Source organism: Acanthaster planci, linkage group LG15 (assembly GCF_054643075.1).
Source record: "Acanthaster planci isolate LZ-2023a linkage group LG15, COTS_SCS, whole genome shotgun sequence".
Taxonomy (NCBI): Eukaryota; Metazoa; Echinodermata; class Asteroidea; order Valvatida; family Acanthasteridae; genus Acanthaster; species Acanthaster planci.
In genome coordinates this window covers 3,806,346-3,831,305 of record NC_141791.1, presented here as the reverse complement: position 1 = coordinate 3,831,305, position 24,960 = coordinate 3,806,346, and the positions used below count along the sequence as shown (strand labels likewise).

The 24,960-nt window shown below is 41.7% G+C and overlaps 1 protein-coding gene across 1 annotated transcript; it reads right to left on the bottom strand.

Moving 5' to 3' along the window:
* Positions 1 to 298: 298 nt before the first annotated feature.
* Positions 299 to 24,623, bottom strand: LOC110988207 (mannosyl-oligosaccharide 1,2-alpha-mannosidase IA-like). The gene is made up of 10 exons (XM_022251525.2): positions 23,827 to 24,623; positions 16,775 to 16,990; positions 14,109 to 14,189; positions 11,710 to 11,804; positions 8,932 to 9,055; positions 7,509 to 7,602; positions 7,192 to 7,307; positions 6,563 to 6,776; positions 5,089 to 5,261; positions 299 to 4,660 (listed from the first exon to the last, which is right to left on the bottom strand). The coding sequence occupies exons 1-10, from the start codon at positions 24,517 to 24,519 to the stop codon at positions 4,439 to 4,441; spliced, it is 2,028 nt and encodes a 675-aa protein (XP_022107217.2). The 5' UTR covers positions 24,520 to 24,623; the 3' UTR covers positions 299 to 4,438.
* Between the last annotated feature and the right edge of the window lie 337 nt (positions 24,624 to 24,960).

Here is a 24,960-nt window from a genome sequence, read left to right as displayed (position 1 = left end):
TACAACTTAAATTTAGGTTAGCATTTCTGTCGTGTGCATAAATCAACTGACCTTTGCTTTCAGCAGAAACCGGAGATGCCATTATTTGCAATTAGTTAAAGATGAATTTGTTTTAAGCAGAGTTAGTCTCCGCAGAGATATTGTTAAAAAATGTGACCGGTGACCTCATAAAATATTCAAATGCCCTCTTCTGGCCTGTAGAAAATGTAAAAAGAAAGTATTTTCAGGTGAACTTCTTTCATAAGCACTTTTCCACGCCAATTAACATCGTTTAAAAGACACACATTCAGTCACACAATGCCCCGCCGGTTTCAACATTTTTTATTACAATACAGTTAAAATATCTATACCAGCTTTACCCATATACTTCAAATGTACATTTTTATTCCAATTTAACAAAACACACAAATTTATGATTTAAATTTTACACTTTTATTGTACTAAAATGTATTGTTTCAGCAAAAAGAGCGCTATTTTTATGTATATGTGTTATCATTTAAATGTAGCACATTACTTTATCATGAGCATATGCATTATGCATAACCAGGGAAGATGGAATTCACGGCATTGCTGGCTGTTTCATTTTTTTTGGTATAATCACATTTACGCAAAACAATCACGTTAACTGAAATTCAGATAAAACATATAAACAGCAAAACGGCAAAAAATATCACTTGATGACACCAAATTCCTCGTGACTAAAGTCATATCTATCAGAACACCTACAGTACTTCAATTGAGGCTGGTCAAGACATAAAACTGAAACTTACTTGCAAAAATTAAAATCATTAAGCCAAAATGAAAATAATATGACGTTTAAAAACGAATGACAGAAGAATGAAAAGCACAGAGGTGATTCAAGACTTTTTGCTTAGCTGACAGAACATGAAAATTGTAGGTAAATTCAACTGTAACCAAACTTTGACCTCCATGAATCTTTTTAATCTTCACAGCCAAGAGCAGGAAGCAAGGAAATATGGGGAAAGGGGAGAGAAAGTTACCAAAGTGCAGCCTATCACCAAACAAAGTCATTTAATTATGTTTGCACAAAGAAATTAATGAACACAAAGGTTTTTTGCAAATGAGGGTTTTTTGTTACAAGGTGGGGGATCAATATTATTTGTATGAGTCTAATTTCTGAAAAATAATTCTAATTTTATAATGCTAAATTTTGTGTGTTTTTACTTCACTCAAATGTACAGAACATTATGAAATTATTGCCTTTTAGCACAGTTAAAAAAAAACAATTTCCTGAACCACTTTGATGCCAAATTGTCTGCTAATATGCAAATGAATAGTTATAGCTATTTAGCAGTCATTGGACAGATCACGTGGAACAGTTTCTTTACAAAGTTAAAGCCTTTAAGAGCCCATAAAAAAAGATTTCAACACCAGACTCTCTAACCATGCCATAAAGGGCCTATGCACTGATGACACCACACTTTGTTTACATGTGCACTTTCCTATGGCCCATGGAGCTGGGGTGGAGGGCCACAGTCCACTGAACACCGTAGGAAAACACGCTCACAGTGTGGCATCATCAGTACAGGGGTCTATTCCTAACAAGTAAGTCATTTCAATACCCAAGAAAGAAACTTTGCAAGTCAAAAGGCATCAGGTAAATTTCAGGTTTCTTTGAAAAGTACATGAAACCTGAATGACTGATCACAAAAAATGGCCCAATGTGGCTGAGTCACACGGATGGAATGAAGATAATACATCTCAAAGCATGTAGCACCGAGCCGCAAAAATTGCTTATTCTGCTCACGTGTCAAGAACAAAATCTACATTTTCAAAATGCTTGGTCCCTCTACCAAGTCCTCGCAAGAAAATGTTGGTGTGAACTTAAGAGAGCCTGTAAAGGATGTGGGATGTGTTAGCTGGTTTTGTGTGTGCATGTGATGCGCGACGCAAATCACTTTCATTAGAATTGGCACAAAATCATGGCCAAGGACACGTTATGTGCTGCACATTGAGGGACAGAGACTTTCCGCAGAAAGCCAGTGAGTCAATCATTACACAGGCTGTGCTGGATCATGCGTGGGTAATGGGAAGAGTAAAAATATATTCCAAGGGAAAATCCTGGAAATAAAACCCAGTGCAAGACTCATTGCGCACTGTACTTGATCACAGAACAAAAAAATATCAGAATGTGTACACAACTGTGGCCTCTTCTCAAGACTGAAACCAGTGCAAACCAACTGCACTCAAGCGTGCTTTGGCAGTGTGGTTATGATTTGTATTAACCTACTAATGGTGTATATACATGTATAGAAATGCTTGAAGCCAAGACTAAGTACCGGTACATTGGTTGTGCACTAAGGAAAAAATTAAAGAACAAAATGAAAAATGATTATGAATTTAAATGCAACAATCTTGGCAGATATGCAGGTGTTCCACTCAACAAAATCTCCAAAAATGTTACTTCAATAAAATTTACAGACTACTGGTTGGATCTAACTGGTAAAATGTATTTCAGATCTACACTTTTTGTCAATGCAAATGGCAACATAGAGTTTGTTAACAGAAAACACTTTATAACGGTTGGAAACTGTTACAGTCGGGTCATACTAGTTTACATTTGTACAACAGGATAATTGACCATCCCGTAAGCGGACATTCCAAAGGATTTCACGACTCATGTAAATGCATGAGGGTGAGGGGGTCAATCCTCAATTCATCAAAGGTGTGCAATGGCGTAGAGAAACAGAGCACTCCAGGCAACTCAAAATTTTCTGTCTTGTGTCCACTTGTTGAATGTTAGGAGATTAACACAAAAACATGCCTCGTCTACAAAGATCACTGCGCACAGTTTCTGTCTTTACAGAAGCAAATATCTAATTGTTTCATTTAACTGGGCAGGATTTTGAGTGATGTCTTAAGCCCATGTGATGACTGCACTAAGTCTGAAATGGAGAACGAGTTTAAATGAGTAAGATACCGAGTAAGTTTACATCTCACCACCTCCACAAAGTTTTAAGTACAGGAGTGAAGAGAGTAACACCAACGAACTAAAAAAAAAGTTCAACAAGTTATGTGTCTAAAAAGGGTTCACATCTTTACTTCAAGTCACGTCACTGTGATTTAGCATTTGCGTGATTTTTAAAACCAGACAAGAGAAGCCGTGGTCTGAAAACTGAATGTGATGAAATACCACACAACTGATGATTTAATTTTTAAAAAATCCAATATTTGCGGCGATTCAATGACTAAAATTAAACTCTCCCTGCCGATTCAAGACATTTCACTGTACAAAAAAAAAAAGGAAATTTTACCCCAACTGTTGCACAATACCAGAATAAGACTCCTAATCAAAACAACAGGTTTACTTCGTGATCACTTATAGTGAAAAACAAAACAAAAAACGAAGAGGACAGGTACGGAAAAGGTAAACATTCCCTTCCCCCCCATTTTTACATTACCATGGCAAAGCATGAACATGGTTCCAACTTGAAATTCTAAATGGAGCGTTTGGCCCTTCAATGACATGTATTGATATACTGACATATATATCTTCAGTGCTGTCCAAAGACTTGTGAACAATTGTCACAACCTTAATTTGGTGGGACTCGGACCCACAGTCTCTGGCTTAGTAGTGCAGATGTCTTACCACTTGACCATCGACATTGCTGGGGGCAGCTGGCTGATTCGAGTCACATCAGCAGTGGGTGCAGCCGCCAAATAACACTGAGTATACAATGCTTAGAAATGTAGGTCAGTGAGGGCCAAAACTCCAAATATAACATATAACTTCTCCCCAACCCCAAAATTACCTCTTGATCCCTTAACGCCGGGACGTTTTTGACTGTGACTGCTGGACTGCGGCGTGCACAGATTGCAGAGCCCGAGCCAGCAGCTGGCCCATATTGAAACCGCAGGTGCATGAATAGAATGTATGTGTGATATGCACTAATCCTCCCATTGAGCCGCGGCTATACCAGTGGCAGTCTCCTGGCGTCAAGGGATTAAAAAGAATTATTTACTCCACAAGCAGGGTAGGTTTCGTCACCGTTTTCACAAAATACCACGCAGCTTAAGCCAGCATTGACGTCTCTTTGTCTTAACAAAGACATTCAAGCACTGATGTCAGCCGTGTATCACTTTGTAGAAGCAATGATGATTTTACACACCAAAAATGTAATCTTAAGTATCCCTGAATGACAAAAAAATCACACTGCTGAACAATGAGGCAAAATATGAACGGTACTTCTGGCAGCTGATTTCAAGACTTCACCATAACTCCACTGGGAACTTGGAAGAAAAAACCCACAATGGTTCCAGGATGTTGCTACGCTGAGAGAATTGGCAGTGGCTTGTGTTACACACATTTCTGACGATGTTGCAAGGACTCTGATAAAAAATGACATATGTAAGCAAAGCCAGTTTTTAAACAAGGGGATTGCGATCAACAAAAAAAATCAAATCAACACAGAAGGCCTCAAGGCTTCCAGCTTTTCAGCACTGGTAGCGGATGTGCCTCAGTGTTCAACACCCACTGGTCCAAGGGTAGGAGGTCGTCGTTTGAAAATAGCAGGTAGAGATACTTGAGCGTCTCAGCGAGGAAGAAGCTTTGCTGAACGTCGTCATGACTGACTTTGGTTGCATATACGTCCCGTATGCCGGAAAAACCGCTGTCCACGCGGCAGTGCTTGTTCAAAGCCTGAAGGGAATTTGAAAAAAATTATCTGAGCAATCATTGCTTATGAGCACAGTGGTGAGAATAATTTCATGAATTGACAGATTGAATGTTTAATTCAAGGAGACAAAGCGAAGTGGATTGGACCACTAGGGTGGTTTTGGCCTGTCCAATCAAAATGCTGATTTGGTCTGTCCAATCAAAACACTGCTTTGGCATGTCCAATTAAAATGCTGATTTGGCCTGTCCAATCAAAACACTGCTTTGGCATGTCCAATTAAAATGCTGATTTGGCCTGTCCAATCAAAACACTGCTTTGGCATGTCCAATTAAAATGCTGATTTGGCCTGTCCAATCAAAACACTGATTTGGCATGTCCAATTAAAATGCTGATCTGGCCTGTCCAATCAAAACACTGATTTGGCCTGTCTAATCAGAAAGCTGACTCTCACCTCCGCTGCCTCCCAGCCCCACTCCCGGTACTTCTGCTCGTGTGTCAGCCTCCACATCACGAAGTAGGACTCTATCGTCTCAGGCCTCAGGATGTAGTATTTCTCATTCTGTCGCATGGCCACGGCCTCCGAGCGACCCTCAAACCGGAAAGCCTCGGGGCCTAATTTGGTCGCTGCAAACGATCGGTGGAAAAAGTTGAGAGCTTAGTGAATGAGTTCAGTCAAGGTCGTTGGGTTTGATCCGATTCCAGAGATATGCCCAAGCAACTTTAAATTAGTGCTGGGTTACATATGCGGTGCTATGAACAAGGCTGATGGTGAAACTCAGAAATGTACACTGAGCCATGCTGTCATACAGAGTGTTCCCAGCACAAGATCAAACAACTTGAGAACACTCCTGAGAAAAACTCAGGAAGTTTATTCAATGGGCAAGTTCATGTGACGACTACAGTTCAACTAACACTCCCCAAACGAAGGACGGTTTGACCATCTGGTCAACCATTTGGGACCAGGCCCCAGGGCATGGTTGCATCACTGGTTATCAACAACGAATTTCATTTATCATCAAGGAGGGAATATTCACATGAAAAAAATTTACGAAATTTCAATGACCATGTATGCTGCGAGAATCAAAGCCAACGGTGAAATTTGAGTATTAACAATGAGATTTCAAAAACTGACCAACTGGGGACATTTGAGCGTAACTTAATTGCACATGCGCATTGTTAAAAGGCAACTGATGACTGGTCGAAACATAGTTTGCGCCAAACTTGCTAAATGAGTCTCATGATGATTGATTGATTTATCGCTATTTGTAAATAAAAAAATTTGACAGAATTGGTCTCAGCTTGAATGAGTAAAAACATTTAAAAGATAATCACTAAAACTAACTAACTGAGCAAGTAACTAAAAATGGCTGTTCTACGTGGGTTCTGTAAAAATGAACCGCTATTTCCCTGCATGTGGATTCCAAATTGACATTGTTATACATCTTGCAAGGCTGAATACAGAGGTGTGTGTTATGTTTACAGAGTAAATGACCTACTCTACAGGTCATGACAGGTGGTAACAGTTGCCGATGTAACAAGATCGCCGTCACAAATTGTGCCCCAACCTCATGGAATGACCCCTATCTTACATCTCCTGGTAGAATGCATCATCATGGTCACTGTTTTTGAACCAGTGAAACTACCGTAAAATTTTGACCTAAGCTTTGATAAAAGAGGAACTAGACCTGCATAAAAACAACCGGTTTGAATCCTAGGGGCAAACACGGTCATGTACGATGATGCCACACTTTGTTTCAATGTACACTTTCCTACGGAGCTAGCAGGGGCCCATGTTCAACTGAGCACCATAAGAAAGCACACCCGTAAACAAAGTGTGTGTCACTGGTACAGGGGTTTATTGAACGAGCTGAGTTTTCAAAAGTCCCAAAAAAGAAAAAAAACAACACCCGGATACGGATACCTACCTGTGTTGTCGTAGGCCTGGTGACAGGTTTCCGTTATCTGGCCGCCCAGCTCCAGGTAATGGTCCTTCCGGTCTGAATACTGGGCGCCCAGCCCAAACATCCCCCCAGAGAAGCAGGACAGGTGGTCCATCTTCTTCTCCACGCGATTGGCCCGCCACTCCCCGATGAACGTCCTTCCGCCCGGCGAGGTCTGTTTCATTTTTCTCTCAATAGCCTACGAGAAAAGGGGGGGGGTGGGGTGGGGGAAGGATTAAGATGGACAACAAGAGGCCAGCGAGTCAATATTAGTGGAGTCAAATTATCTGCACCGGGGACTGGAGGAGAGGGCAGGCACTAGGTGCCCACGTGAGGGCGCAGTGGGTGGGGCTTAATGGATCAGGCTGTAGGGAAAGGCCAAGACAGCACTGTATGTTTGGCAAAGGAGAAGTCAGCATTCCCCAGTGAAACTGATGGAAAAGGTTATTGGACAATCCCACTATCACACATGTTCATCCAATTTACTTGGCTGCGGCTGGAAATGATGCACGTGCCTATGGGAAGGCGCCAAGTAGTGGCTTGGCCCACTTCCCATGGGCTCTGAGGTTATTTTGGAACCTGAGCCAAATAGTTTGGTTGCGGCTTGAGCTTACCGCAATCGCGTCAAAGTACATCTTCTTGGCCTTCTCGTCCTTCTTGCCAGACTGGATGTAAGACTTCAGTAGATACTCGTAAAAACTGTCACCAAGCGCACCCAGGGAAACATGTTCTGAAATGGAGTCGATACAAAGGAAGTGTTCACCACACTTCGTCATCACAGGCAGCGACGGCGTTTACAGAACCAGGAATCAGATTTGCTCACAAAAGGTACAAATTAACTTGCTCAGTTCATAAACTGGGTTCAAACCAAGAAAAGGATGGATGAATTGGATGGTGACCGTGGGCAGTAATGTGCTATGTGGGCACTTACGCTGTCCCCATTTGCCTGTTTTGGGGTTGAGATAGTTCGGGTAGAGGCCGTCAGGCTTGCTCATGGAATCAAGGACCTCCCTGACTTTGTTAACCTGTACACAGAAGGAACACAAAAATAGCGTCAGGTGCTGGGTAACATACATGTAAATGTTCTCAAGAATTGTCCTCCTGAAGAACATCCAACCCACTCCCCTGGGATACATAGAAGGAATAACGTTGTTCCTCGTCACACCATCTTGGATCTGGTATTCACCTTATGCCACCAATGCCACTGGAACCCCTTATCAACTGATCACGTCGGGACATCAACTAGAAACCATCCACTAACCACCTGTGTACCTCATATCCCCCTTGCCCATTAGCAGAAGTCTGTGTCCCCCAATCTTTGAAGTGTCAAATCAACTAGAAACCACCCACTGACCATTTGTATACCTTACCCTTTGCCCCGGAGGAAGTCTGTGCCCCTCCTCATGAAACCACCCACTAACCTCCTGTGGACCTCATATCCCCCTTGCCCATTAGCAGAAGTCTGTGTCCCCCAATCTTTGAAGTGTCAAATCAACTAGAAACCACCCACTGACCATTTGTATACCTTACCCCTTTGCCCCAGAGGAAGTCTGTGCCCCTCACTTTGAAACCATCCACTAACCTCCTGTGGACTCCATATCCCCTTGCCCATTAGCAGAAGTCAGTGTCCCCCAATCTTTGAAGTGTCAAATTAACTAGAAACCACCCACTGACCATTTGTATACCTTACCCCTTTGCCCCAGAGGAAGTCTGTGCCCCTCACTTTGAAACCATCCACTAACCTCCTGTGGACTCCATATCCCCTTGCCCATTAGCAGAAGTCTGTGTCCCCCAATCTTTGAAGTGTCAAATTAACTAGAAACCACCCACTGACCATTTGTATACCTCACCCCTTTGCCCAAGAGGAAGTCTGTGCCCCTCACTTTGAAACCACCCACTAACCTCCTGTGGACTCCATATCCCCTTGCCCATTAGCAGAAGTCTGTGTCCCCCAATCTTTGAAGTGTCAAATCAACTAGAAACCACCCACTGACCATTTGTATACCTTACCCCTTTGCCCCAGAGGAAGTCTGTGCCCCTCACTTTGAAACCACCCACAAACCTCCTATGGACCACACATCCCCCATCCCCCCAGGGGAAATCTGTATACCTTCCCCCTTTAAATTTCTGTGAAAGTCACAGTTCATTTGCTTTCAGTGTCCCCTTGAAAAGTATGTGCCCACCCCCCCTTAGAATTTTACTCTAGTCACACCACTGCCAACAACTGTACACTGCAGATTTGACATGCTTGGATGGCATTAATTAGCTGAAATAAGCTCTACAATGTATTTCAGGTGGACACCAAATTTGGAAAGGGTCTGTCACAATCTCAACAAATTCTTCCCACAACCAACCTTCTGACTGTACACTGGGTTCCCCGTTATCTCAGAGAGGTAGACAAACTCCAGGTGCAGACTTCCGAATTCGGCAATGATGGAACTGCCTCCCGAGGCCCAGCCCCAGTTTCGGCCACTCCCACTATAAAAGACCACACGGAACAAAAAAGGAGGGGCATTAAATAGCAAAATGGAGGAAAATGTCAGTTGCCTCGGCTACAACCAAGTTGACTGGCTAATTCGTCCCTTGTACCCTGGAGCTGCATTTCAGACATCAGTTATCACTTCAGAAATTCCACAGGTCTTGAATGGTCATGTTTCTGGAAAGTGTGACAATCTCAAAGTCACTCATGTGGTCGTGGCCATTCAATCATATTACAGGGGAGCAGGGGACACTGTAGCATAGGCAAAACTTGTGCCTACAAACAAGGAAGTGTGATAGAACGTTTTTTGTCGCTTCCCAAACCCAGCTGAAACCTCACAGTGCATGTCTATGTACAAGTTGATGATTCAATTTATTTGTTGTCGACATCAACTTTCGTGTTTTGACAACATGTATACAAAAGGGTGATCCTATTGCAGTGTGCCATGTTCATTTTAACCCTTTCAAGGACACATGGCGCCCTCCTTGCATCAGGGATTAAAAAAAAAATCACACAAAAAACACCACACAAAGAAGTTCAGAGGCAAATTCCAACATGAAAGCTCTGCAATCAGCTTCAAACACATATGAAACTGCTCAAATGTTGCACATGTTTGATACAAAGACCATCTGGTATAGTCAGTGTGATGTAGAACAACAGGCAAAATCAATACATGCAGAATGTAGTGCTTAATGACATGCAGCATTTTGCCTTGAAAAATTCTCCTAGGTTGCCAGTGTGTGCCATGTACATGTACACGGATCCGGTGAATGCCGTTCATCGCAGCACCGTACTTTTTCTGGATCACGAGATTCTGTTTACAGTATGGTTCTGCCGAGCTTTAAGAGAGTTTCTCCATTACTGTAAAACCTGAGATGCTTCTTCTTCCAACATGAAGCAGGCAACACAATCCTCGATCGAAATCATGAGATCCTTTTAAGATGCAGGGCAGGGGACAACCCCAGATGGGACTTGCAGCTCGCGGGCTCTTCAGACTTTCGCGATACCGGACAGGCAGGCAGGGAACGTGGCATTAAAAATGAATGGCCAGGCACGACTCAACTGACAGGCCCGCCCACTGATCAAATAAACTGCAAATTGCTTTTGTGAAAAATTGATGACGCTTTCTTCAAAGACTGGATCCAAGGCCTTTTGTCAACATTTTGAAAACTGGTGGTTCAAATTTTGCCTTGAACGGACAAACACAGAATCCAAGTCCCTGAGGTTTTGTGTTTTTTTGACGGATTTGCATTTATGTTTAAGGATATATTTACCATGACATCCCTGTGCTTCAAACATTGGTCTCTAGAGAGAGATTTTGGTACATGTTGATGCATTTAACCCTGGGAAGTGTGAAAAAAAAATATCTCTAGGCAAACATCTGTGGCAAAACAGCATCTGCTTCTCAAACAGTAGGAAATCTACCGCGTACGAGTTTTTCCTGTAAATACTTGAGCCCGTTGGCGAGCAGAGTTACATTTTACACAACACCGAAAAGGATGTTACTTTTGGTCAGTGTGTGGCTCTCGATCACGTCTGCATTATTCCCTTCAACATGTGCAGTTTGTCATACAGACAAGCTGTACTGGACAGAACTTTGACGATAACCCCTCCGGTACATCGCATCGAAGTTGCAGCTTGACTTGATAAACATTGCACCAGAACATGCAAATACTTGATAAATATTGCAACAGAACATGCAATGTATGCAAATGTAGGTGCACTACAAATAAAAGGCAATGAATTTACCACAGACCCAACCTAAATGTAAGCTTTGCAAAACATGTATTTGCAAAACATGTACTGGTGCATGTCACGGAGATGTATCCATGATTTATATTTCAGCTTTTAAAGTTTTACATGTATAAAACAAAATTAGGCACTGCTCTTTCCATTTGTTAATTTGTTAGCAAACACACGTAAGTTTCGCATGGGAGTGCGTACACCCACACCTGTTTCGCATACCAAAAGGCAGTGTGGACATTACTATTCTTAAGTGGTTAAGCAAATTCAAGCAAACTACTGCTAACGGGTACCCCCAAATGCCTCTGAAGCTGTTCTTCAGAGAGGTCAAACACGGTGTGGACATGTGCGAGTCCACGCAACGTCTTCCAACTCTACAAAAATTGTGGACCTCTTTTGTGCGGAGGTCCACACTATTGTATGCCATGTTTGCACATGTATGTGACTGTTTAAACCTGTCCATGAATACATCGTAGTATGAGTCTATCCAGTGTAATGTATGTGAGCTGTATACGCAAATGTCAAACTATGTACATGTACATAAACAAAGCTTGAAACCGCTGCATGCATGATTGCCCATTGTGTATACATGTACATGTGCGCGAGTAGCTCATGAGATGTACATGTACAGTAAACATGCAACATACAAGCCCAATTATTGTAATATGAACACAACTCCATTTCAGAGAAAGGTAGCAAAGTGATACCTCGTATCTCTAAACCAGGTCAACCCCAACGTTGGTGGGACAGACACATCAATTGATGACATACCGACCCAAAATATATATCAGATCAGTGCTTGATATTATATTCTTGTCGATATTCTGATCACAGTGCTACAGAGCCCTTCCATATTTCTCCAAAATATTTATCACCCTGGGTATGCTTCATGACGACAAATTTAACATACCTCTTGATATTAACCAGTCCATATGGTATGCCAGTCGGGGTGTTGAATGCTGGGAGCAGCTTGTCGGCAATCTCCTTGGCTTTCTCCTTGAAAATCTGCCGAAGGGAGAGGACGAGAAAAGGATAAAAACAAACAACTGAAGCTGGTGATGGATACCTGGTCTCATAATTTGGAACGGTTCTTAACATCAATGATCCGGTGATGGGGGCACCTGGTTCCAACACACAACATTTAATCTGCCACAGCACCGTTTTCCAAAAGGCTACTAATTTACGGGAAATAACTGAAGTACATGTGTACTTTGGTAGATCCATATGTGCAATTGTAATTGAGGAGGTTTAAACAAGGATTTCATCTGCCAATCTCCACCCTGCTTAATTCAAATTCTCTGAAAATTATAAATCACAGCCAGCAATATACCAGTATATCTAGGAATAGCATCAACGAGCTATTCATATTCACGACAATTCAAACAACGGATCAGCCGAAAATGTCAATAGGCCCTGTGACATTTAGTCAATTTGCAGTTTCAGTTCCATCGGACAAAGGTCTGGGAGAGACTTTTGAAAATCGAACAGAGCGCAGACATGTTAAAAATCATTAAGTCCATGACAGGGATTCAAGGTGAAGTTCTAGAACTGAATGGGAGGGGGGGGAGTGATGTTTTGAGATATTTTTGCAATTCTAGCGAGGTTCCAGTGAACATCTACATACACCATGTGCATATACCAGGCATGCGACGGAGGATTTGGTACAAAACAGGAAATTCCAAAGTGCTTAAGACTTTTTCAATTTGTAATTGCACACGAGAGAAACAGAAAAAACAAGGAAATTTGCTAATCCGGGAAAGTTTTTCCTGATCTATTCTGAGGTATCTTGTTATCTTAAATGAATCCTCTGCTTGACAGACACAGGGTATGCATATCCTTATTTTTCATTGTACAGTGCTTTGAAGCACATTTGGGAATAGGGCATTTTGGCGAATGCAAATTAATAGTATTATTATATTAACATTTCCGTGACTGATACGCTGGAAAACTGTGTTAATTTCAAGGAACTTCTTCTTTGGGGAAAAAGAGGGTTCAAGGTTCTTGTTTCATTTTTAATGGGCAACATCCACACAAGCCAACCTCTCAAACAATAATCACTTCATAATCAGATGGTGTGTTCTGTATGGCTTCCTTTTATAGGAATACCATTAACTGTGCAGTTCTGAAGTGGGGGGGGGTGACTTCCATTTGTCATAACTGCCAGAGAAAAATGAACAAAACAGGTATCCAGTGATAAATTGCTTGTCTTTGTTGCTGGAACATGTGTTGAATTAATCAACGTGCAAGCGGCCGACAATGCTGTCATACCCGGTACATATTTTCCTTGTCCCCAGCGAGTAAACTGAAATGCATGTATGTGGGTACGGTGGTAAAGCAACACTCAAGGCTACAATGTATGTAATATGATTGCGTTGCCCGAGTATCGTGAGTGAGAGTTTGAGCGTTTGGATGCCTGGCATGATGGGAATATAAAACAAACATACACAGGTGTGCGTATTCTTGTTCCGTAGATGTGGGGGCAAACACACGATATTTCACCTATTTTTCTGGGGACCGAAAACGTTATGGGAACAGAGAAACATCCCCACAGCTCGGTCCTACCGGTCATCTGCCAAACAAAAAGAAATTGTCCCCCTGAAGCAAGTGAAGACCTGACCCAAAGACCTAACACTTGGACTCCAAATGTCACTTTCCAAAATGCTTGGATGCCTTGGACTGACATGTTTGTCCAAGTGCTCTAAATCTGGGCACAATGTACCACATGTATAACCTCCTCCCCTGTACTCTCTTGATCTTTTTTTAGGCTTAAGGCCAGGATGCACTCAAATCACACTAGGAGGCACTGACCTCACAAGGCTGACGTTACAGACACCACCACAGCTTATCAAATCAAGGGCAACATGGGGCAACTGCCACCTCATGGAACCTTAAAAGCAGCAGGGTTTCTAGTAAACAGCACCGGGGGTTGCTGGATTGTGCTATTTGAAAATATGTTTTAAAAGAACACCTCGATCGAACCCATGATAAACATTTAGCAGCTTTAAATCCAGTAAATGTCTCTACAGTGTTCAATAGACATGTACACGTGGCATAATGTACAACTTCTAGTACTGGGCAGAGAGCAGAAATAACCCATGAAACTGGTACACGTCCGCATTCTACCAACAATTTGTGTGAGGACATTTTTACTTTAAATGGAATCCCCAAGAAAGTAAAACTGTTGTTAAAACTGATGTCAGTGAAGAGAACAAACTCTTATTTTATGTTGCTGTGTCAAGGGGTTATAGATTGTAACCATGGTAACAATGCTCCACCAAAGACATACATGACATACATGTACATACGTACCTCGTCTCCTGTCAGTGCATAGGCAGACAGCAAACCTCCAATGAATCTGATGTTGACCTCAAACACCGACAGGTCAGTCGTCTGAAACAAAAGTAAAAAAAAAAAGATAAACAATACCTTCAACGTCAAAGCAAACACCAAGTCACACTGGTCTAAAATTTCAACATGAAATTTTTTTAACATGACTTCATCGAATACTCCTCTTCGTTCTACAAACACAAAAATTCCTGTAAAAATTTGGTTGGCTGTCTTTTTCAGAGATGGAAAATACTTGTGCGGACCCGAACAAGTCAACAAAAGGGTCTTCTCACATGGGTTATTCCATGAATGTGGGGTCCAAAAGCAGGGACATTTTTTGGTGTTCGTGCTATCGGTACACCTGACGTGTTTAAAGCAACCAAGAAATAGGAAATGTTTTTATACATTTTACTAAAAACCCTACACACACCTCTGTATTCAGCCTTGCAAGATGTATAACTTGGAATCCACATTCAGGAAAACAGCTGTTCAGTTTTACAGAATCCACGTAACAATGGCCACCATCACAAATTGTGCCCCAACCTCAACTATATCCTGTCCAATGTCTTTATTTGGCAGGTAATTTGCATTACTTATTCGCTCTTGGAAATTAAAAGACGTGTCTTAAACTTATCTCATACAAACTACATCAAATGTGACAAGGACATAAAAAAAAATTGGTCCCCCGATTTACTGAATGACCTGCACTGTGTGTAGACCTCTTTTGTTCCAGGACCAAACAAAGGTGTGTATGCAATGCGGACTATTACGGTAGATCTCGCGCTCCAAGAATATAAGTGGAACATGGAAAACACAGGACATATACTGTACCAGGTACATGTACTTTGCAATTAAGCACCCTGAAAGTACATTGTACATGTATCGGCAGAAATTTCAACCAGACGTTATCACTGAAAAAACAAAAGAAGACCAATGAAGCGTTGAGCTGCGGCCATGGATGTACAGCGTAATTGCTACCAGCACTATCAAATGGTATTGAAGCTCCAGAACAGCCTTCTAAAGGACATCACCATGGTAATTACCAATTTCCCCTGAAATGATGGACCCTTACTGTACATTATCAGTAGGGCGGAATGGCCTTTGCTGTTTAACATGCTTAAAGGGACCGTGAAATAGAATATTTCACAAAAATCCTTGAAATTGTACATGTACCTTTGGGTTTCAGTTAATCTTATTTGATATTTTGTTTCACAATTTTAACCTGTATTTTGGAGCTTTGGGGGTTTTATGCTAATCCGCATTTGCATATTCATGAGCAAAACTATGATGCCCTACAGGGCACTGAATCTCAATGTTGAACCTATTTGTGCACTGCTATCGTAGATTTCATTTCCTTAGGCAATTTATCATTGTATAAGTATATGACAATAAGCCAGCAAGCAATCTTTCCACAGAAATGTTTTCAGATAGCAAATTTGGAGTTCACAGTTTGAACATAAAAACATACAAACTGATCAATGTCTTCCTGGATTTACATCAAAGCAATCTATAGCGCCCTCACTTGTCCAGAAATGCTTGGTCAATTTTGAATGTTTAAAAAGTGCACTTTTCAGTTCGAGTAACACAAAAAAAGATGCCAAACAGTCTTCATGCGTGGAAGAAGAGTACAGAGATGATACACAAAAAGTGATTCTAAGAAACAATCATTTCATGGATCCTCTAATACATGTATGCTCATTGTGGACATTTCATATGCGCCAACAACCACACCTTTGTACAATGATGACATAGCATGGGGGGCAGATCTATGAAACACGTTTGTTACCTGCCAATATCTACAGTGTAGCATTAATTGAAATGTGTTTAAGCATAAAGTAAAGACTTGCCTTTTTTAGCTTACATGAACGTAATTGATGAGTATTGATGTTTCTTTTCTGCTGTACAGCTACCATAACAGTAGCTGACGTTTCAGAGATTCAGGCAGAAATCATAAAATCTCTTAATTTCAAACAAATGAGGTTAATCTGCATGCTGTGCCTACACGTACCGGTGCATGTATGCTAAATATGTACAGAACTCATAACATGTTCATGCAAAATGTACGTATTCATGTCACACAGCTGTTGTTACCATTATTAATCATACTCGTGATGACTTCTTGTCAGCATGAATCCTTTGTCTCTCATCATTGATATCAGTTACATCCTCTGGCTAAAATTCCACGTTCATTAACAGAAAGTCATGCTGATCATCAATTATAAGTTCTGAGCATGGAATGCATTACAAAGAGCACCTGTTGACACGAAGTGAACATACCCAAAATTCTGGGGGGTAACAGGATGAAGCCTCCAATTTCAGAAATCTGCTTGGCATAGAAAATGTCACCCGAGCAAAAACAGGTTACCAGCCAAAGTTGTATGTGATGAGTATGGTCTGCAACTGTTTCCCCGCCCTTTTTTTGCTGAGCTTCCAAATTTGCTATGCAGATTTCAGCCACATCCAAATCACTTGGCCACGGCTTGAAATCGCACATGACTCTATGGAAGGTGGCCGTGGCTGCAACCATAGACTCGTGTATAATTTTAAGCCGCATCCATCTGATTCAGACGCGGCCTTAGACTCTGCAAGCATGCCTATGGTACTAACAGTGATACAATAACGTAAGGCACCATTCCTTTGTAACTTACAGCCGTGAAATGGAAATCATGGGCGACGTACGTCCGGGCCTTGAGGAATTTATCCTTGAGGCCCATGATGTAGAGGGTGTCCATGCCATCTATGATGGTTGCGCCGACCGAGGAGCGGCCGAAGATGCTTGCTGAGTGGCCCGTGTGGGAGATGGGCTTTAGCTCGTTGGCCCCCCAAGCGTACTTCTCATAGCCGTTCCAGGCATGCAGCATCATCTGTGAAGGAAGAAGGATCACCTTGGCAAGTCAGATCGGTTTTACAAAAGATAAAGGCCGTTTGAGAACAAAGCACCTGATGTTTAGCCAGCTTAAACATATTCAGAGAAATATGGAAGGGCTGCGTAGCACCGTGGTCAGAATATCGGCAAGAATATAAGATTAAATCAGTGCTCTGAAATATATGATTGCTGAGCTTTCGGTAACTGAGTACCTTCTTCAGAACTGAATCTGCTCACCCTGAAGAAGGTACTCAGTTACCGAAAGCTCGGCAATCATATATTTCAGAGCACTGATTCAATCTTACATTCTTGTCGATATTCTTAAATATATTCAGTGCTTGTGAGTCAGGCCGAAAGGTCACATTCTAAGGCTGGCCTCGCGGGCACTCTTCCTGTTTTCAAATAACCTAAGATGCACTAAGTTTAGAGCATGTGCAGTTGGAATTACCAAACCGGCCCAATAGAGGATGGAACTGAACCACAAATCTAACAAAAAGTGCCTATCTGGTTTGACTTTGCTCTGGAAACAAGTGCACTATAAAATCACAACAGCATTAGACATTGGAAAAAAGGGTCGACAAGTACATGTACCAGTAAACCTACTGTACGGTATATCCAAGGCAAGATTGCTGAGAACCTTACAGAATCCTCCGCATGCCTCCACTGTGCAGGAAACCTTCTTGGCGTCCTCTATGGCGTGCTTTACTTTCTCTGCCATGTGTCTGAACTGAACTTTTGAGGACCAATCAAGTCCCACGTACGTGTACCACAACATAACAATGCTGAAGCTCTACCTTCGTCGATCATATTAACTTTCCAACAAAAATTTTGACGGATATGTCAGGGTTAAAGTTCTCTGCAATGGGAGCAACGATTCCTCAGTGCGCTGAGTACTGCGGCAAAGGAATGCCACAATATAGCATCGCAACGTTAAAATCTACATCGTGGCACTCGCTCCTGAATGCACACAGACATGAGTCAAACCATTTTTGGCTCCACAAATTGAAACTTTTGGATGACCCATTTTGGAATTTTGAACAGACATGGGTAAGGGGTGCACCTCCGGGGGTTCTGCTGGGGTAAAACACCAACATAATCATGATAATAGTTGGGGACCCACACAAATAATCTTGTTTTCTTTTAAAACCTGCCAAAATCAAATGTCAGGTTTTTTAAAATTATAAAGTGATTCTCTACAATTGTCCAGTCCTATGCCACTAGAACAGGTCATTGCATGCACACGTACAGGTAGTACAGTTTTGTAAGGTACCGGCACTTTCATAGTTTTTCTGTGATTTTTTAATTCAACTGTGAAAACCGTGCTTTTTCAAACAGTGTGGGCCAGTTCATCTGCATAAGTTCAGGTAATGTATCAAAAGCAAACATCATTTTTCTGTCTGGAAATCAGGTTTTACAACCCAAGCTCCAACCATTCCAAACTTGTACATGTACATGTAGTTCAATCACAACCAAACAGGAACGTTGACAGGGTCAGGAACAAACAAGTGACACTGGACCGGTCCAAATGTACTAACATTAGTCTCAGATGGGAAAACAGTTGACATAATGTATGCATACACGCCCATGTACCGGTACATTAGCCACTATTACAAGCGCAGGTGCAATTTGTCTTTTTCTCCCAGTTTGTACACGTATGTACTTTGCGTGCCGTTAAAGTCCATTTGCCAAGCCCTCGATTTAATTTCTACCACATAGCCCACGCCTGCATGAGCGTCAATTACGAGTATGTCTCAAGGGACCCATTCATTTTTGATGGCCACCATGAGTGTACAACTGCAATATGTTTGGCCGGCAATGACATATGGATGAGGGTGTTAAAAATATTCTGTGGAATTCTCCACCCAGAGGAATACTGCATGCATGCCAGCTTTGAGTCTGGGTTGAGACATTTCGTCAGGTAAACACAAAAAGTGTGATCCAACAACTTGACCAACGACTGAAGGGTCGGCAATGCACATTCAATGCGCGTGTTTCAAGTGCCTTGTGGAACCGTACGAGCACAATAAGATGCAGCAAAGGAAATTGTGGAGTACTTCACTGGCACCCCACAAGAACTTCATGGAATACTGGTACTGTACATGTACGTGTTGGGAATTAAAAAGGGGGAATTTCCAAGGTGTACTGGAACTCATCTGTCGCAACTTGAAGCATTTTACATGTAGGCCTATAGAAGACATCTGGTTGAAATTTCAGCACTGGCGAGGGAGTCTGGGTCCAATGGAAAACTGCACTTCACACAAATACAGATCTTTTGATATGCGAGAATAAAGGAAATACCCACATGGACACACACAGATGGCAAATAAAGTTCATCTACTTGACTAATCACACTCAGGATGGTTGGCCTTAAAGATACCGGAGTAGATCCTTGTTAAGTTGTTCATGAAAATTGGTTAATTTTGCATTCTGTATCATACATGTATGTAATCGCTATTTGAATTTGCATCCATCAAAGGCTTGTACCACGCCGGTACATTCCAAAATGAGTTGCCGCTTCAGTAAAGATACTATGGCAATCAGCGATTGTCAGCCATTGCTCCCACCTGAAGCTGGTGATGTGGAACAGGAGCTACATGTAATATCAGCAAAATGTATATAACAGCATTTGTCAGCGCCCAAAGCAACTTCACAATCAATTTTTGACTGCAGAGTGTTGGAATGGTTGTGAGCAGCTTCAGAATAAGCCTTTTGCGAGTTAACTTTGACCAAAATCTGGTACACTGAGTTCTTTAAATTCACGTGAACATAACAACTTGAATTCTCCATTCTAAAACCACTGTTGCTATACATGTACCTCGTGATTCGGGGCAAGCTTTTGTTTAGTTACATAAGAGATGCCTTGCAACAATACACTGTTCTCAATGGATAGGAACAGCACAAAGGAACCAGTCCATTCCAGAGATCATAGTCACTGAGTAAAAGCTTGCCCCGAATCACGAGGTATAGCAACAGTGTCTTTAGTCTGGGGAATTCAAATCGTTATGTTTATGTGCCATCAGATAACTCAGTGAACCAGATTTTAATCAAATTTAACTCGCAAATGGCTTGTTGCATGTACATGGTTTCAATCTAGATCCAAAAGTGAAACAAAAACTATTTGCAGCTTAAGGCCAAGTAAACACAAAAATCTGTTGATCGTGCAGGTGTTTCAAAATGAAGATGAGGGTCTTTTTAGTTTTTTTACTTTTAATTTTTTTTAAAATTAAGATGGCCACTAACTTGGCTTAGTACTGGCATTTAAATTCAAAATGACAGTCAACTTTTCAGTTCAAAATGACGACCAGCTTTTTAATTATCCTACCATTAAGTAGAGTCAAAATACACGCACATAAATGTACCGGTGTGTGCTAAAAATGTCTCCATGTTTTATTAAAGTGCCCCATATGCATGAAAAATTGATCCCTTTTCCAAGTGAGAAAAAAAAAGTCAAAATTTAAAAAAAGACCATGGGCGCAGACGATCAATTGAACCTTTTTAAACTTTACCTAAAGCACTACATACATGTACACATGTTTACAATTGGCCCGGTTTCATTCCGATATTTACACGTGGTAATTATGGACCATAATTCTCCTCTATTTCCTTTTCTTCCTTTTACATCAGAGGAAGGGAGATCACCAGCTGGACTTTATACAACGGTGCTGACTTACAGATCCATGTACATGTACATGTAGAAGATGAAACCTAACCGAAGGAAAAAAGAAATTTGTGCAGATTATCAGTAAATGCTCAAAAACAGTGCAGAAGCCAAAATGCCACCGGACTTTGGACACACAAATTTAGGACATCGGGCCCGATGTGCATTGGATACATGTACTGTACAGTCTGTAAGCAACAGCAGGTGTGTGATACAGGCTCACACTACATCATGACTGCACTGATATGCCTCCAATTTTAGCTAAGTTTGAGGACCAGTACTAAGGTTCAAGGTTACAGCTCTCAATTGCCATTACCATCAAATGCCAAATATACTCGCAGTGCTGGCTGCGATCTTTAGCAGTTTAGTGGGGGAAAAAATGTGTTCAGATCTGCATTAAAAATTCAGTGGCCTCATCTGATTTAAAGAGAGCATGCGATGGATATTCAGCTGAACTTGTGACAAGATGGCATTTTTTCAATTTTCAGAAAATCTTTTCCTAACACATCAACACTTTTCAGGGGGCGCTAAACGTATTTTGCTTTTGTCACAAAGGCATTACCTGTTGAAAAAAGCACAAGGTGCACAAATCACCTTTCAAAATTACCTTTACAAAGATTTGAAGAAATACGGGCCATTACTATTGCTCAAACAAGCTGATGCACAAGATAAACAGGCAAAACCTGGAACTTACCAGTAATTCCAAATAAAATGTAGAAAAGTGTGATACATGTTTGTACACAGAGCGGAGATACTACTGTTTTGCACTGGATGGCGTCAGGCTCTGGTTCATGAATTGAGCGTGTGGACATTTTCATCAGCATAAACACCAAAATGTTGCAGACTTGAAGTTACTGCTTTTAACTGCTTTTAAGGACGTGGAAGGTCATGGCAACTCTTCAAGAAAGCTTTCCGGTCTGTTTTCAAGTCATCAAAATTGTATCCCATTTCTCCTTTGAAAAAGTACCCACAGACTGAGACAAACAAACCTGTCGATTTTTACCTTCACTTCATTTCAATCATTGAAATAGTCCCACTTTGCAATGCAGACTTCTTTGTGTACAGTATGCGCAGTCAATTTGATTGAAATTCAAGCCACCCAAACAACTTCAATATAATTAAGGCATAGCAGACATGATTTTATTCCAAATTTACATATTATGAAAACAATTTGCTTGCATTTCTCATTTCCATATTGACTTCTTTCATGTACCGGAACAATGTGCATGTACAACGTACAGTTGTACCGTACTTGTACAGAAAGAAGCACAGTAGGCCTACGTGTACATGTACGTGTGCATGGTACGGTACACACTCATCTTTCAAAATATCTGTGGCTTTGTGTACATTTTAAAATGTTTGCGTAGGTACAAATCAATGCAGCGAAATGATACTGATGAATTATTGATCCATCAGCGACAGGCCAGGGCAGTGAGGGAGATTTCCAATATTACTTTATTTTATTACCCAATAGTTTCTTTGCACAGTGCAAAAACCGTCCGTCTGAAAAGGAAACGCGACTATTCAAGGATCGGTTTCCTGCAGAACAAACGAACTGAAAACATTGGATTTCCCGTCCCAAGAAGGCCTCCACAATAACTCTCCTTTTGACAAAGTCCAGGTTATTTTGTGACAAAGACCACAAAGTGAGAGCTTAGCCCGGGCAGCTGACATTCAGTGGTACTGTAAATGCTGTTGGTACATGTATTTTCCCTGCTACACATCAGTAACCTTGACTCTTTAGGACATGCTCAAGTATTACTTTTTGATGGCTGATATACCACTTTTTTTTTATATTCATTTTAAAATCCCCTCTTCTATGGAGTAGCATTAGTTAAGTCAAAGAAATACTAAATACTTGGAAAATAAGGGTTTGAGAAAGAGATCAACTTCAAATGCAATTTTCTCAAAACCTAGGTTATACTCTCTGGTATGTCTGGTGAACCTTTTGTCAATTCGTGAAAACTGTGACCAATTTGTAAATTGTATGGGCTCAATTTTTTTCTATCAAATATCTTTAGGATGCCAAATCCTGCACCCATGGATGTAAATTCACAGAGAGCTTCATTCATGTATGTACTTGTAATGTAGGCTTCAAAAGGTGTAAATTAATGTAGCAGGTGTAATCAATTGTTTTTACGTGACTGTACAGCATGGTATCAATGCCAAATTTTGACAGTCCCATCCTTATGACACCTCTTGAACTACGTAGGGCCAAGTTTGATCAGGGATCATTTGCAAAACGCTGCCTGACTTGTGCCTGGTAACCAGAATGTATTCTATGCATCGGGTACCAGGCACAATTGACCCGTGGTTGACAAAATGCATAGTCACTATTCGAATTTGTCCAAGTAAATTATGCTTTTGGCCTACCCAACTACAGCACTCAGACTACGTTGGAATCTAGTCCGAGTAACTTGGACTCTGTGAATTGCCTTTTTTCACATTTGGACATGGTCCGGCAATAGTAGAGTCCAAGTACATGTACGTGTACCTTCCATATTTTGCTTCCATTAATTCATTCTTCTCAAAAGGCATAACGTGTCGGCACATGCGCGCCAACAAGATTCCTGAGTGCCGAAGAGTTCGGTTTACAGTTTCGATGCAGTCATAGCTATCAAACATTGCGGCGCTCAGGAATCAGTCGTTGGTGCACATGTGCTGACATGGCACACTTTTTGTGAATGGTCCGCTGGGCCGGCGCGCAGTGACATTGCCTGTAGGACATTATTAAACATACAGATTAAATCGCTGTATGAAGAAGATGGCAGCTTCGAGCTCGACAACAAGAGCATTTCCGATTTGAAGGGGAAATATTTCTTTTCTTCCCATAGTGAGTAAACGTTACCACCATCATTGGAATATCTGATCCTCACTTAATCCTAAGCCAAGAGCTTTAGACAGTTTAAGGACCATTTTGGAGGTGAATTTGGAGAATTTTGATTTGGGGTACGACACTTTTTGAGTGAAATGAATTCAAGGAAGCAAAAGCCTGTGGAAGGTACTGGTCTCTCCTATTACCTGACCATGTCCAAATGTTCAAAAAGGCAATTCCTGCAGTCCGAGTTCCACGGATTAGTTGGAATCATACAACTGTAATTTTGTTTGGCCCAATGATGCCAAGTTGCCATAGCCTGATAGGGCATAACAAGACAATCGTTTCCTGGCATACAAACCTCTCGCACTGCATTCCTCCGTTTCCTGGTCTCCTCGTCGTCGGGCTCACCGTCTGGCAGGTTGCTGCCTTCAAAATTCACCCCAGCCTTCTTCAGATCTGCCTGCTTTTGCTCCTCTCTCCGTTTGGCTTCATCCTCTTTCTGCTTCTCCAAGAACTTCTGTTTATCTTCATCCACCTCCTTCTTCACATCCTTTTGATCCTCTTTGGCCCCACCCACAGGTAACTTCTCCCCTGATTTAGCATCTTCCCCTACCCCGTCCTTTTTATTTTGATCATTTAGGACAACACCAGGGAGACCTATCTGGGCCACGCCATCGTTTAAAGCGTTCTTAGCACGCTGTAAAGTTTCATCTAGTTGCAGCTGTAACCTAAATTTCCTTTTGTCCTCCGAGCCGTGTATATCCTCCCCCGTTTTGTCCAAGGGATTGTGCCCAACTACGCCCCCTTTATTACCGCCCGGCAAGTCAATACTGTGTTGGAACATCTTTTCCGGTGCATCCACGTAAGTGGTACGAGTCCGCAGTTCCGGCAGCAGAAATAAGGCGCTGTAGCAAAGGCTGATGAATACTAACACAATCAAGTAGACAAAATACCTCTCTGAAGTCCGTAAACTGAACCGTTTTTCGGGGACGGGGACCCCGTTGACGTACCTCTGAGAGAGGGGCAAAAGCGGCTGCTGTCGGCTGGCCATGTTGGATTATAGGCGATAGTGTTGCATGCAATAGGTCTTTCCAGTATCGTATTTTTAGCGTGCAGTTGCTGATGCTTGAAACATGGTAACCTGAAATATCCGAATCAAACATCTCCACTTGAAGTGTGAGGCAAAGTATCTGTTTGTACTACAGCTGCAACCCAGGGTGACTGTATTGTCGACAAACAATGAAATATCACCCAAAAATGTGCGACTGCCAGAAGACCCTACTACACGTTCAAACAAAATATACGGTGAATCACTTGGCAGCTGGACAAATGTTCTGGCGCCCTCTATTGGAAAGTGATTCGTCCTTAGTTCATGGAGTTCAGGCGGCGTGTTCTCGTACGATCACGGGAACAAACAAACGCCGGAAACAACTAACCAACCGGGTTTGCTGGTATAGTTTAGTGGCAAGCAAGATGCGATATTGCGGCGTCC